Source organism: Thalassophryne amazonica, chromosome 4 (genome assembly GCF_902500255.1).
Source record: "Thalassophryne amazonica chromosome 4, fThaAma1.1, whole genome shotgun sequence".
NCBI classification, from domain to species: domain Eukaryota; kingdom Metazoa; phylum Chordata; class Actinopteri; order Batrachoidiformes; family Batrachoididae; genus Thalassophryne; species Thalassophryne amazonica.
The window spans coordinates 109,266,643-109,280,314 of NC_047106.1; the positions used below are offsets into that span (position 1 = coordinate 109,266,643).

At 40.5% G+C, this 13,672-nt stretch overlaps 1 protein-coding gene across 2 annotated transcripts in view; it reads right to left on the bottom strand.

Annotated features, from left to right (window-relative positions):
- Positions 1–437: 437 nt before the first annotated feature.
- postnb (periostin, osteoblast specific factor b) overlaps positions 438–13,672 on the bottom strand; it is a 30,459-nt gene continuing 17,224 nt past the window's right edge. Inside the window, exons 10-22 of one of the 2 annotated variants that reach the window (XM_034168406.1) lie at positions 10,036–10,184; positions 9,750–9,886; positions 9,441–9,571; positions 7,654–7,784; positions 5,232–5,334; positions 5,073–5,140; positions 4,288–4,333; positions 3,988–4,097; positions 3,891–3,948; positions 3,760–3,807; positions 1,276–1,362; positions 1,157–1,195; positions 438–1,064 (exon numbers count right to left, since the gene is read on the bottom strand). In XM_034168406.1, the coding sequence (XP_034024297.1) occupies positions 1,018–1,064; positions 1,157–1,195; positions 1,276–1,362; positions 3,760–3,807; positions 3,891–3,948; positions 3,988–4,097; positions 4,288–4,333; positions 5,073–5,140; positions 5,232–5,334; positions 7,654–7,784; positions 9,441–9,571; positions 9,750–9,886; positions 10,036–10,184 (1,154 nt within the window). In that variant the 3' untranslated portion in view covers positions 438–1,017. Of the gene's footprint in view, positions 1,065–1,156; positions 1,196–1,275; positions 1,363–3,759; positions 3,808–3,890; positions 4,098–4,287; positions 4,334–5,072; positions 5,141–5,231; positions 5,335–7,653; positions 7,785–9,440; positions 9,572–9,749; positions 9,887–10,035; positions 10,185–13,672 lie in introns of both variants that reach the window. The other variant, XM_034168405.1, reaches the window with a different exon arrangement.

Sequence of the window (13,672 nt, forward strand, 5' to 3'; positions counted from 1 at the left end):
AAGTACACCTCCTTATACATCCTACCTTCAAACACTCGTATGACCATCCATAAAAAATCTATTTGAGCTCCCAATTTTCTATAGCAATACAAACTTCCTACGGGCAGTGCACTAGTTTATTTAATTTGGTTGACTACCGTGAAATTCATGTATTATTTCAACTACATTTTCTCGGTTTGAGTGCCCATGGTAAGATGTTTTTAAAAAGGTTCAAATTACACTCTTTCCCCCCAAACATACAAATTCCAATGACCATAAAAATGATCTGTTTAAAGACCTTGCACTTTAAAGACTAAGATACAGATGTAATAATGAGATTTGTTGATATGTTAGACTCTCTTTGTGAGCCAAATCTGAGTGCATAATAGCCTTACAAGGACATGAGAAATCATTCAAAACCAGCCATCTCTTCAGATACCCTGCACAAAGCCGTATCATGAGACAGAGGAATGCACTTTATTGGTAAATATGTGGAAAATAGAAAGTTAAGAGATCTACAGTTGCATAAACAGGTTCAAATGATTCAAGGGTTGGCAAAGTCACATGAACAAAATTAAACAACATTACAGATAAAGCCTGAAAGGAAATCATCCAAGTTTTTCAATGTTTATCATGCTGAGTTTTACAAAGAAATCTTCCCAAGTAGCACAAAATCTTCTTTAAACCTTGAGAAAAGGCATACAAGAGTTTTGGATGAACAACTTTTTATTGCTACTCTAATGGCTTGGATTTTAAAAAGTTTATTGCTACCCCGCCCCCCGATTCTGCGCCTCTAAAGTCATGACAGAGAGTTCATTTGAATAGTTTACATATGTCAAACACACAAACTCTTCTGAGACATTGCACGGCGATGTTAGATATACATTCAAAGCACCATTAAATTGTTTAAGAGAAAGGTTTTATTTCTCAGTTATACGTCTTACAGTATATTTACCAGTGCTGAGGTTTTATTTGTATCTTCAGGATAAAAGCCAATGGGTTGGGTGTGTCAAGGCTGATATTCCCAGCTGTCCCTGCTCACTGATTGGCCTTAACATGAGCAAGTCTTGTCCTCCTCCTACCAGCTGGTTATAGAAGAAAAAAGGAAGAACACATGATCAAATGCAATTCTAACACAATGTTTGCTTTCCATAAAAGTGCTGAATCATCTCTTTACCTGTAACCTTTCGGGTGGGGACTTTTCTTGTGCTACCTCCTACAAAGACAATACATACATAATATTCAGCATTTATAGATTTTGATAGTCATTGAGATGTACAGGTGAAGAAAACTCACCCTGGATCACTTTGCTAATTTTTTCAGTAGGGAGGTTGAGGAGCTCTGGGTTTGGTTCAATGGTGGTAATTTTTGAAAAGTCAGCTCCTTAAGGAGAAAGGGCACAAACCACAGTGAAGTGAATAGTTCTGTATTTGACACAAACTGTAACAATTATTTATTGTCAATGACAATTAGAGTTGAAAGTATGAATTCTAAAAAGATGAGTCAGTTGTACAGATGAGAAATGGGAATAAAGCAGTGGTGGGCACAGCTAGCCAAAAATTTAGCTTCGATAACAGCTAATCAGTTAACTGAAAATTTATCTTTTATGAAGCTAAACCGATAAACCATGCAAAGAAAATTATCGGAAGCTACAGCTAACCGATAACTTTCAGTATTGTCTCCGGTACTCTTGCAACTACTAACAAGCCGATTTGAGTTTTAACACCACGAGCGATCACAAACACAAACAACGAATCAGTACATCTGTCTTTGTGCACCCTGCCCACTGCTGGAAGCTCCTATTTACTGCATATTTTGTAGCAGTGAAGCAGCTAAGAGGAGCTACGCTCAACTCTAAACACACAAAAACCAAGATGTCATTATTCCTTAACAACATATAGCTGTCCCACCATGAGGCAGAGGTCTTGGAAAATAAAGCAGTTTTGACTTATGGTTTTGATTTATAAATCAATCCAGATAGAATAACTGCATTAATGTCAATTCTGTCATTTGTACAAAGTTAAAACACACATCTTTTAATTTTAAATAATGCACTAATTCTGAAGTTTTGTAACAGACACAGACAGATGCCAAAGGTATTATGGGTAAAATGAGCCTCCACTAACACTGATTGGTTGACTCATTCATTCTATGTAAAAACCAACACCTTAATGTGAGGTGTGTGTTGCTGTTTATATTTAAATGTGCTTTTGTAAAATATGCCATTTTTTTATTTGTAAAAATAGCCATTTGCAAAAGCCAAAAGTCAAGTTGTGATTAGACAACCGTCTGATATAACTGGGGTCAAAATACATAGAACACTGCCATTTACTGGTGCCCAGAAACTAAGACCTTAACCCATAATCCTTTGCACACCAGAGAGTTGCTGCAGTTTAAACAGCATAGAGAGAAAACACGGCAATAATTGTAAATTAATATTATACAACCAAATTGTACATTTCTATGCTTTTCATCCGCTGTAGCAAGAGGCTGCAGCAACTCTCTGGCATGCAAAGAATTATGGGATATCTCAATACTTAGGGCGAATACAGCATTATTCCAAAATGATTACATTTATTTTTTCCTCAAAATTCTACACACAATACCCCATAATGTCAATATGAAAAAGTTTTTTTGTTTTTAAGATTTTTGTAAACTTATTAAAAATAAAAAATCACATGTACATAAAGATTCACAACCATTGGCATGAAGCTCAAAATTGAGCTCAGGTGCATCCTGTTTTCACTGATCATCCTTGAGATGTTTCTACAGTTTAATTGGAGTCCACATGGGGTAAAATCAGTTGATTGGATATGATTTGGAAAGGTACACACATGTCTACATAAAAGGTCCCACAGTTGACTGTACATGTCAGAGCACAAACCAAGCATGAAGTCAAAGGAATTGTCTGTAGACCTCCGGGACAGTATTGTCTCAAGGCATCAATCTGGGGAAGGGTAAAGAAACATTTCTGCTGCTTTGCAGGTCCCAATGAGCACAGTGGCCTCCATCATCCATAAATGGAAGGAGTTTGGATACACTAGGACTCTTCCTCCTGGAGCTGTGCTTTAGAGGTGGATTTTTGGCTAGTCCAAGATCCAAACACTTTCTTGTGATGGACGATAGAAACACATCAGCTCTGCACTCAACTACACCTTTTTAGGCAGATACCCACAAAAACATAAGGCTGTGGGCACTGGGTGTAAAAATGACATCCGCATCAAGTAGAAACTAGCAATGACAGTAGTATTATGCTGTGTGTTGCATTGCACCGGGTGCGAGATGAGTCTGAGTAGCACTCACAGACCTTGTGTATACAGTAGGTGAGCTATTATACCAAGCACCTTATTGAGGATTCTACAAACTCTCAGGATGTCCCAAAAATCAACCCAACTAACCAACTGTGTGACAACCAACGCAAGATTTAAAATAGCCCTGTTAATGTTCATTGAGCACCCACAGAGGTAGGATGTGCACATTCATAGTGTATAGTGCACAAGTGTTTGCACATTACAAAAAAAAAAACAAACAAAAAAACTCCTTCTCACACTCACACACACCGGGTGCAGTTTCTCGTTCAAACATTTTAAACAAAGACTTATCAAACCAGAATGTCTGTGGGATTGTGCTGTCCAGTTAGGCTTTTAGGCCTCACAATCTCATGGCGACTTTTCTCTCTCCACCTATCTGACAATGCTTATATTAACATACCTCCTGTCGTAACATGTGCAACAATTTTCATTAACTTCTGTGGTGAGATGAAAGATGATTTTCACTGACCATCAAGGTTTACATTGGTGGTTCCCCTGCTGATGGAATACTGAGGACCTGCAGGGAACATTTGTTAGTACTTAAGGTAGCAGGTGTTGTACTTTAAATATACTTGCACTGATTCAAGTAAAATATTTTACCTGAGACTACCCTGGTGACTTTGGTGAAGACAGGGTCACCTTCAATCACTCTGGTGACCTTTGTGAAAGATGGATCCCCTTCAATGACCCGGGTAACCTTGGTGACAGATGGATCCCCTTCAATGACCCTGGTAACCTTGGTGACAGATGGATCCCCTTCAATGACCCTGGTAACCTTGATGGGCTCTCGTTGGATAAACCTTTTTGCTTTGGGCACATAAGGAAAAGAAGGCAGCAATCATTATGTGACAAAATAATGGCACTGCCCTTTGACACAGTGAACATACCATTTGCATGCAAGTGTAATGACAAATGGACCTTTCAATTATTGACATTAAGAATGGCATCTATGAGTTGAAACTACAGTGATATAAAGAATACTAAGGTAGCAACTTACTCATAAATGTAAGGGGGACTTCTTGATATCTGAATCCTGAAATGTACTGTAAACACACACACACAAAGCATTACTTAAACTGTATGGTCATATGATTACAAACACAGCCCATAATTAACTAGAGTTTCACAGAGTAAAGGGCTGACCCCTCTTAGGTCCATTTGTTGATTTCTATCAAATTTGGTAGGTCAAGGCTGACTCGAAAATTGCCCTGAAAGATGTCATTTTGGCAAAGTTCAAGGTTAAGGAATTTGATTTTCACCCTAATTTGGCCGAAATGTGGCACCGATTTGCCCTGGCAAGGTCAGCCCGATATCAAGGATTTAGGTGGTGATGTCCTAGTGGTTAAAGCATTGGGCTTGAGACCAGAAGATCCTCGGTTCAAACCCCAGCCTGACGGGAAAATCACAAAAGGCCCTTAGGCAAGGTCCTTAATCCCTAAGTTGCTCCTGGTGTGTAGTGACAGCCTTGCATGGCAGCACCCTGACATCGGTGTGTGAGTGTGTTTGTGTGAATGGGAGAATGTGAGGCTTAATTTTAAAGCGCTTTGAGCATCTGATGCAGATGGAAAAGTGCAGCAGAAATGCAGTTCATTTACCATTTGGGTAACGGTCAGGGTTATGGGGTCAAATGTCAGATTCCCATAGCCCTTACTGTCTTCTTGCCCATCTGTGCTGCTGCCGAGTTAAGAAAGACACCTGTACCTACATGAATTGCATGTCCAATCCTGCCCTTTATAAAGCCCTGCGGCTTTAATAATAAGAAGTTAATTTTGATTATGACACCTTGATCTGCATGTAAGTGATGAGCCGCTTCAAAAGTGTGAGAAGGTTCTGGCTGCCAACGGGGATATCTGGAAGAGAGTGAAGCATGTCAGCCAAACGCCATGGCAGAGTTACAAAAGAAAGGGATTATTAGCAATGTTCACTGGCTGAAAGTTGTACCTCCGGGATACAAGAGACTGTTGACAAAGTGAATAACTCCATTTGTGGCCATGGTATCAGAGTCAGGCACTTTGACAGAATTCACCAGCATGGAGTCATTTGCCTGAGGGATATGGTTAAAAGAATTAGGGACAGGAGAACAGCAACATGAAAGACTCACATGAACTTGCCTTTGGAAATATCAAATAAAATATCAATGGTGCATTATTTATTTTTAACATGAACATTGAGTTAGCAATCAAAAGCAAACAAGCAAATTAAAATTCTTGTACCAGGCACAAAAACCTCAGAAGCTTCTTGTGACCACTGAATAGACTATCATAGGTGAGATAAACACGTGCATGTTTACCTCATTAAATGTAATCAAATGTTTGAAAGCTACTCTGTAAAACATTTTGAAAACATAATAGTCTTACTTGAGCTTAGGCTATCTGTTCTGCTCATTGCTGTGCTTGATTCCTCACACAGTCCAAAGATGTGGTTTATTAAGGTTATGTTACCTCTTTTTATTTCAAGATCATGATCTTTCAGTTTGAGAAAATGATTTATTAATTTTACTCATTCCATAAGACACACAATTTATCACTCAGATCTTCTATTTCTTGTTTTTCTTCTTCTTGTTCTTCTTTTATGACTGATGGTATCCAGCTTCATGGGGCATTACCACTGTCTGCTCTGGTGTGTGAATCACAATACCTCATTCACGATACAGGAGCAGCTTATGGAGCATGTAGAATCATGTCCTCTTGTGGCCATAGATGTGATATATATATATATATATATATATATATATATTCTCTCCCAGAACCCGGGGGAGCAATCCCTAACCTGGTGGTGGACGCCGGAAGTAAGGGATGCCGTCAAGCTGAAGAAGTACTCCTACTTGTCTTTGTTGGTAAGTGGGACCCCGGAGGCAGCTGACAGGTACCGGCAGGCCAAGCGTGCTGCAGCCTGTGCGGTCGCAGAGGCATAAACTCGGGTCTGGGAGGAGTTCGGGGAGGCCATGGAGGAGGACTATCGGTTGGCCTCAAAGAAATTCTGGCAAACCGTCCAATGCCTCATTAGGTGGAAGCAGCTCTCCACCAACAGCTTGCACCTTATTTCTTGGTTTTTGTTTTGTATATTTATTCTGCTGTGTTTTTATGAACTTGTATGATGTGTTTTTATGAATGCAATTTTTACTGCTGACTGCACCTGAATTGCCCCCATGGGGACTAAATAAACGATCAAATCAAATCAAATCAAACCAACACTGTCTATAGTGCAGGTTGGGAGCTGTTGACCCTGACTGGGGATGTTGTCGGGCAGTGGAAGGAATACTTTGAGGATCTCCTCAATCTCAACGTCACGTCTTCCGAAGAGGAAGCAGAGACTGGGGACTCAGAGGCGGACTCATCCATCACCCAGGCCGAAGTCACCAAGGTGGTCAGAAAGCTCCTTGCTGGCAAGGCTCCTGGGGTGGATGAAATCTGTCCTGAGTACCTTAAGTCTCTGGATGTTGTCTATTCCAGAGTGCTGGAGAGGAGAATTCGACCGATGGTCAAACCTCAGATTCAGGAGGAGCAGTGTGGTTTTCGTCCTGGTCGCGGCACACTGGACCAGCTCTACAACGTCCATCGGGTGCTCGAGGGTTCATGGGAGTTCGCCCAACCAGTCCACATGTGCTTTGTGGATCTGGAGAAGGCGTTCGACCGTGTCCCTTGAGGCGCCCTGTGGGGGGGTGCTCCGGTGGTCCGGAGTCTGGGTCCTTTGCTAAGGGCTGCTTCTTCGCATCAAAAGCAGCCACCTGAGGTGGTTCGGGTGTCTGGTGAGGATGCCCCCTTGTCATCTCCCTATAGGGAGGGTTTCCAGGCAAGTCCAGCTGGGAAGAATCTCAAGGGTGACCAAGGACATCCTGGAGGGATTATATACCCCAGTCAGCTTGGTAACACCTCAGAATTCTCCAGGAATAATTGAAGGACTTGACCAAGGACAAGCAAGTGTGAGTTGAGCTCCTTTGTCTGCTGCCACTGAACTTGGATAAGCGACAGGATATGAATGAATGAATGTATATTACACAGGGAATATGGGGAATAAGTTAACTAAAGTATTGTAAGGTTAGAATAGTTTTTAGGTTTATAAATGAAAATAATCACTTGATTCCTTTGTTTGCCTTTGCATTTATTATTTAGGTTGGATGGTCTGTTGGTCCTTCTGTCTTTCTTTATTAATGTCATGATTGCAATAATTACAGTAGCTACAGGGAGCCTGGTCTCATTCCCAGCTGTCGTTGTAGATTTTTTTTTTTTTTTTTTTTTTTTTTTTGGTGTTTTCTTGCCAGGACCATTTGACGTGTTCAGAGGAATGCATGCAGTTTGGCATTCTGCAAGGGGAGGAATGCATCTGACAGTGTCAAGTGTTGAGTCTTACTATAAATACTTACATATATCACTTTGATGTTGCTTCCTTGAAGAGACTTGAGGAGGTTTGTCACTCCAGTTTCCAAACCACCACCAATGAAGACTCCATTACTGATGTGATACAGAAGGATGGTTCTGAGAGCATTTATGTCACCTAAAATACAATCCAGTAGTACAGTTCAATGCATCATCATCATCATTATTATTATTATTTGCACTACTAGCACTGCAACATTGACTTTTAGGGGTAAATGTTAGGTTAGTTGAATGTAATTTGTAATAACCAATGCATTTGAATAAATTTACAGAAAAAAAGAGTATCACTAGCTGAATAATTTTCCTTGATATTTCATGACATTCAATTTTGATGCACATTCTACCAAAGCTACTTTAGTCATCTGAAATATCCAAAGAGAAGGGGGCAGTTAGACTTTCCCATTCAATTGAGAGGGAAAATGTGTCCACACATATGACTAGTACTGCATGCAATTTAAAGTTTGTCCACCCGAGTGAGCAAAGTTCTGAATGGGAACATGCAAATAGGTGAGGTTTGCATATACAACATGATTTATCAAGGTCATTAGTAAATCTAGTGGGTGCTGATAGCATCTGAATTTGGTAAATTTGAAACCGTGGCATTAACTTGCACATAATTTAAAAAAATGATATATTTAACTTTACTTAATGTTGTTTCTTTAAGAACAACTGTCTCTATGTGTTGCAAGTGAACCACACACAGATACATATTGGAGTCTGTGTGGGACATCACAGGATGCACAGTACGTGAACATGCTCATGTGCTGGCTTTACAAGAAACAAAAAACAAAAAAAATCCCAAAACAATCTCCTTTTTTAGAAATGTAATTTTTGTTCCATCTATATTAGGGCCCTGTCCCACTGGCGTTTAGGAGGATTTGCGGATGGAATGCGCACAAAAGTGGCCCACATCCGCCAAACAACCGCAATAACCGTGTAACATTCCTGTATGAGTCGGCCGCCATCCGAACACGTCCGTGATCATCCGCAGAGGCACGCATGTCCGCAGCCAGGATTTTTGAGTGGCTCAAAAATTCTGCTGCGGATGAGATCCGCATCACTGCCTGAACACATACTGAAGACATATGCAGGACATACACAACCAACGTGCCGCATATCCCCTGTCGTTCGCTGATATCCGCAACCGACGGGTTGGCGTGGCTTGGCGGCGGACCAGGACAGCGTGCAAAACAGATATGATGCGTGCCCAGCACGGCCACATCACGGTCACAAATGGTATGTCGCGCATGCAGACAGAGTGGGCACGGATGAAGCGAGTGCATCACGGCTGCTGTGCCCCTCATGGGGGCGCCTCCGCGGTCGCCTTCGCTTCTGTTCCCTGTTATATCTGCTTTTCTTCCTCATGTATTCGCTGATCCACCCCGGGACATTTGTCATTTCCGCCCACCTTTGTTGCGGACGCTCAGCTTTTGTCTCCTCATTTCATGTGCAAATCCTCCTAAACGCCAGTGGGACAGGGCCCTTAGTTAAACAAACTGGTCAGTAATTATGCTGCATTCTGCCAGTGGAATGCAGATAACCATGTACACAGTTATACTTATTCACTCATTCTTGACTCTGTTTTTTTTTTTAAGTTAACAGTCTGTGAACATGCTCGTAGTAAATGAGGGCCGAACTGTCTTTACCCACAGTACTACATGCTTCCAAACCCGTTTGTTTCACTCAAGCACACAGTGAACGTTTGCTGTTCTCATCACAAGTAAGACTGTGACATAACTTCTGGCTTAAAAAATGATGTGTGTGTGAGACCTACTCTTCAACAAGCTCAAGTCGCTGTCACTCAGGCTTGCAAAAGCTTGGTCGCTTGGGGCAAACAAAGTAAAGTCTCCTTCCTGTTCTAACAAGTCAGTCAAGCCAGCAGCTTCCATGAGAGACAAAAAGATCCTAGGGGACAGAGAAGGAAACAGTTGCTTGGCTGTCCCAGAAACCACTGCAGCAACAGCACTTAATCATTCCCATATATTCCATGCAGATTTAATGGAAAGAAATAGAAAGATGCGGTTTGAAAATTCTGCTGTGTTTTAATACCACAACCCACTTCCACTCATTGATCTGCACTTACCTGAAACCTCCATCTTCTGTCAGAATCTCAAACATATTTTTTTCTGCTGGTTTCATCAGAGTCCTCATAAGATGAACGGCACCATTGCTTCCTTCTTTACTGCCTCTCACCAGACAGGAATTCTCAATGCACACAGCCTGCAGAAATAAGCCACAAATCAAAGTCAGATGATTAAAGCTATCTCTCAGAATTATGAATTGAGACAAATAAAAGAATCACAAATATAGAATGTTTTGTGGACACCAGCTGCAATTTTTGGGCACTGACATCAAAAAGGAAGACATACTGTGCGATAGATAAAGACCCGAAGAAGTTTTCCTCCAATGGTTTCCAGCCGTTGGCCATTGTACAGCTGTCCCAACATGATTTTTTTCTTCAAGATGTGGTTCTGCAAGATAATCCTGAGCAACCTCTGATCCATGGACATTACTTTATCTGAAAAAGAAATACAAATACATGCAGCGTAATTTTGAGAACAAATTTACAAGCTTTATTTGAGGTACGTCACAAGAGGTGTAGCTGCAACACTGGGTGATTACCTGCTTTCTGTAACTTCAATTACTGCACTGTTCAGAACATTAAATAACTCACAAATCACTCTTTACAATATAAAATTTATAGACAGACCTGCACATCCAGCTGTGACAGGTACAATCTTGTAAATTTGTAACCCCATATCCTTCAAACATCAATGTTTCATGGTTTGATTGTGGTCTCTGGGTTTTGCAAATATGTATTAAGATTATTTCTGATGGTTTCATTAGTGCAGCAGATGGAAGAATATTTACAGAGGGATCCTGCAAATGGTGAAAGAAGCACAAAGCAAAAAAAAAATAAAATACTCTTTTGGGAAAAAAAAAAAAACCTGATTGGCCACTTGGGTTTTCAATAGGAAGCCAGGTAGGGGTCAACTGAATAATTACACAGAGGTCAAAATTAAAAGATGCTCTAATCATATTGAAAAATAAACCACATTATTTATCTGATCACAAAGATTCCAAAAATGCATAGTTTGGACTATCTGTGACTGAATGTTATGGAGTTATAGGGTAAAAACTGCAAGAATGCTGACAAAGGTCAATTTTAGTTTGTACAGGGGTGAAAAGTTAAAGTTGCTCAAATCTGGTAAAAAGTGATGCAAATTATTGATTGAGTTAATAGGGTTTTAAAAAGGAATAGTTTTCACCATGTGTCATGCCATGTCATCACTACCATCCTCTGTTCACTTCACTGGCTTACTGTTTCTGCCCAGATCACATACAAAATTTCACTGCTTACTTTTCTTTGTTTATACGGTAACGCCCCATCATACCTAACAGAACTCCTCACCCCTCACAGTCCTGCACGTTCTCTTCACTCCTCCAACACCCATCTTCTTCTCATTCCTAGGACTAAATCCCACACCATAGGAGACCGTCATCTGTGGAATGCCCTGCCTCTTCATCTGAGGACGCCACGGACTGTTGAATCTTTGAAAAAGGGCCTTAAAACGTTTCTTTTTACCCAATGCTTTAACTGACATTTGAATTTTTGCTTCCCCTATTGTTCTATTGATTGTTTTAATAATTTGCCTACTTTTTGTTTCTGTTTTTATCAATCTTTCCTTTTAAGTGCTGTAGCACTTTGAGATTTATTGCAAATGTACAGTGCATTAGAAATTAAATGTATTATTATTATTATTATTATTATTATCATGCGTAGTTATCACGTTATGGTGGAACATATGTTATAGAATCCAATGGATGTCGACATTGTTTGACCTTTACTTTGCAGACCAAGCTTTCAACACAGTCAAAACTATTCCATTAGCTCAACCAATAATTTGCACCACTATACCAAAATTGGAGCAACTTTAACTTTTTATCCCTGTACAAACTGAAACTGACCTTTGTCACCATTCTAAGACCCTCATCACACATAACAAGAATGCGCAGGAACCAGGATGACTGAGGCCAACATGGAAAAAATGGCCATAATCCGGATGCAGTCAAGAGGGAAAGAGGCGTGTAGACTGTGGGCGGATCCCGTCCAGACTGCCTCGTCTGGGCGGCGCTGCTGTCAGCGGCGTGCACAGCAAGCACAAAGACTAAGCACAAAGTCATATGTGATTTCACTGTTTGTTTCTGCCTGCAACATATCCTATGCAAATTAACATCTACCCTCAGAGCTTCTGTTAATGCCTTTTTCATGTCCCATGTCTGGCAGCAGGTAACACATCGAGGTGCAACGTGTATTTGATCCAGACATTAAATGTCTCCTTCACATCCCCTACGAACCGCTGGTGGCAGTGACCACCTGTTCTCCATCAGATACAAATGATCAACGGCACAAATCAAAGCCTGTCGCCTGAGTCTCACTGTCCATCCTGTGTTGATGAAAACAATTTCCTGCTTCATTGTTTGTATCTTGTATAAATGCTGTACATCTGGAAAATAAAGAGAGTCTATTCACTTCTAAGCTCATTCAGTGTGTGGACTAATTTTTCTCTCACGCTCACCTTCCACAGCACTGAGATATGTAGAGGTCTTGCTCAACGGGACGCTGCCAGCCTCCAGCAGTCTGGCTCCAAACCTCCAAAGCTCCACACTGGCAACCCACAACTTCTACAGTGGCGCTCCAGATGTGAGCCACTACACTGGTACCCCACGACGTGAGGCGTGAACCTCTACAAGTGCATGCATGAGACCAAATATTCCAAATATTCTGTGTCTGCTACCTTCAACCTGCATGGAATTTAATAAACACAAACCGAAGTTCAGACATCTAATATATACATTCAGTAGCCAGCAGCCAGCTCAACCTGAAGGTTCCTAGATGTCGAACTCAGGTTGGGATTCGAGCTTTCACACATGCTGTGCCACATGTGTGGAACTCTCTTCCCAGTGACATTAAAATCCTAGATTTGGACAATTTTAAGAGACACTTAAAGTTATATTATTTTAAACAAGCATTTTAAGCTAATATTATATTTTATCATTTTAATTATATCTGAGTTTTACTTTTATTTTTATTTAATTTATTATAAGTGCATTGAGATGTTTATTATTATGCACTAAACAAATAAACTGTTAAACAGTATTACTCTGGAATAAACAGGACAAACAATGTTGTAAAGGACAATAATCAGGACGTTACAGAGCAAACTTCACTTTCCACCAGAATGACATGAACAGGAAGTGATCACAGCTCACAGCATTTCCCATTGAAAATAACAGAGAAACAACTAGACATTCTCGCATGTTTACATAAAACAAATACAATAACAACGTCTACAAACCCACATAATATATTGATGAGAGTTTTAGGCACAATATACAAAGAGTTTTACCTTGCGATGTTAATACTGTTGTCTGTGTGCAGCAGTTAAACTGCATCATTATTGGACTGTCTCAGTGCATTTCTCAATGTTACTGACATCTCTCAGACCGGCAACCTTGTTGAGATTTTGCGGGATTTGAAATCTCAATAGGGCAAACGGTAGAACAGTGTTGGGAGTAACATATTACAAAAGTAATGTAATTACAGTAATGTGTTCCTCTTTGCTGTAATGCAGTAATGTATGGCAAAACTAAAAATTTCAGTAAAGTTACACTTGTTACATATTGCTGTGTAGTGCATTACAACACACTTCCAGCCTGAAAACAGCCTTGTGGGGCTGTGGAGTGCTGCTTTTCTGCATTCATTTCCTCAAAACCTACATTGATAAATCCACTATGTGCCCTATTGACGAACAGATCTAAACTCTGATTGAATCTGATAAAAAATCAGGATGTTAAACTTGTTTTATTGTAAAATTGTGCATGCATCACCAGGGGGAGGTGATGGTCTAGTGATTAAAGAGTTGGGCTTCAGACTGGACAAATCACTAAGGGCCCTGGGCAAGGTCCTTAATCCCGTAGTTGCTCCTGGTGTGTAGTGAGTAC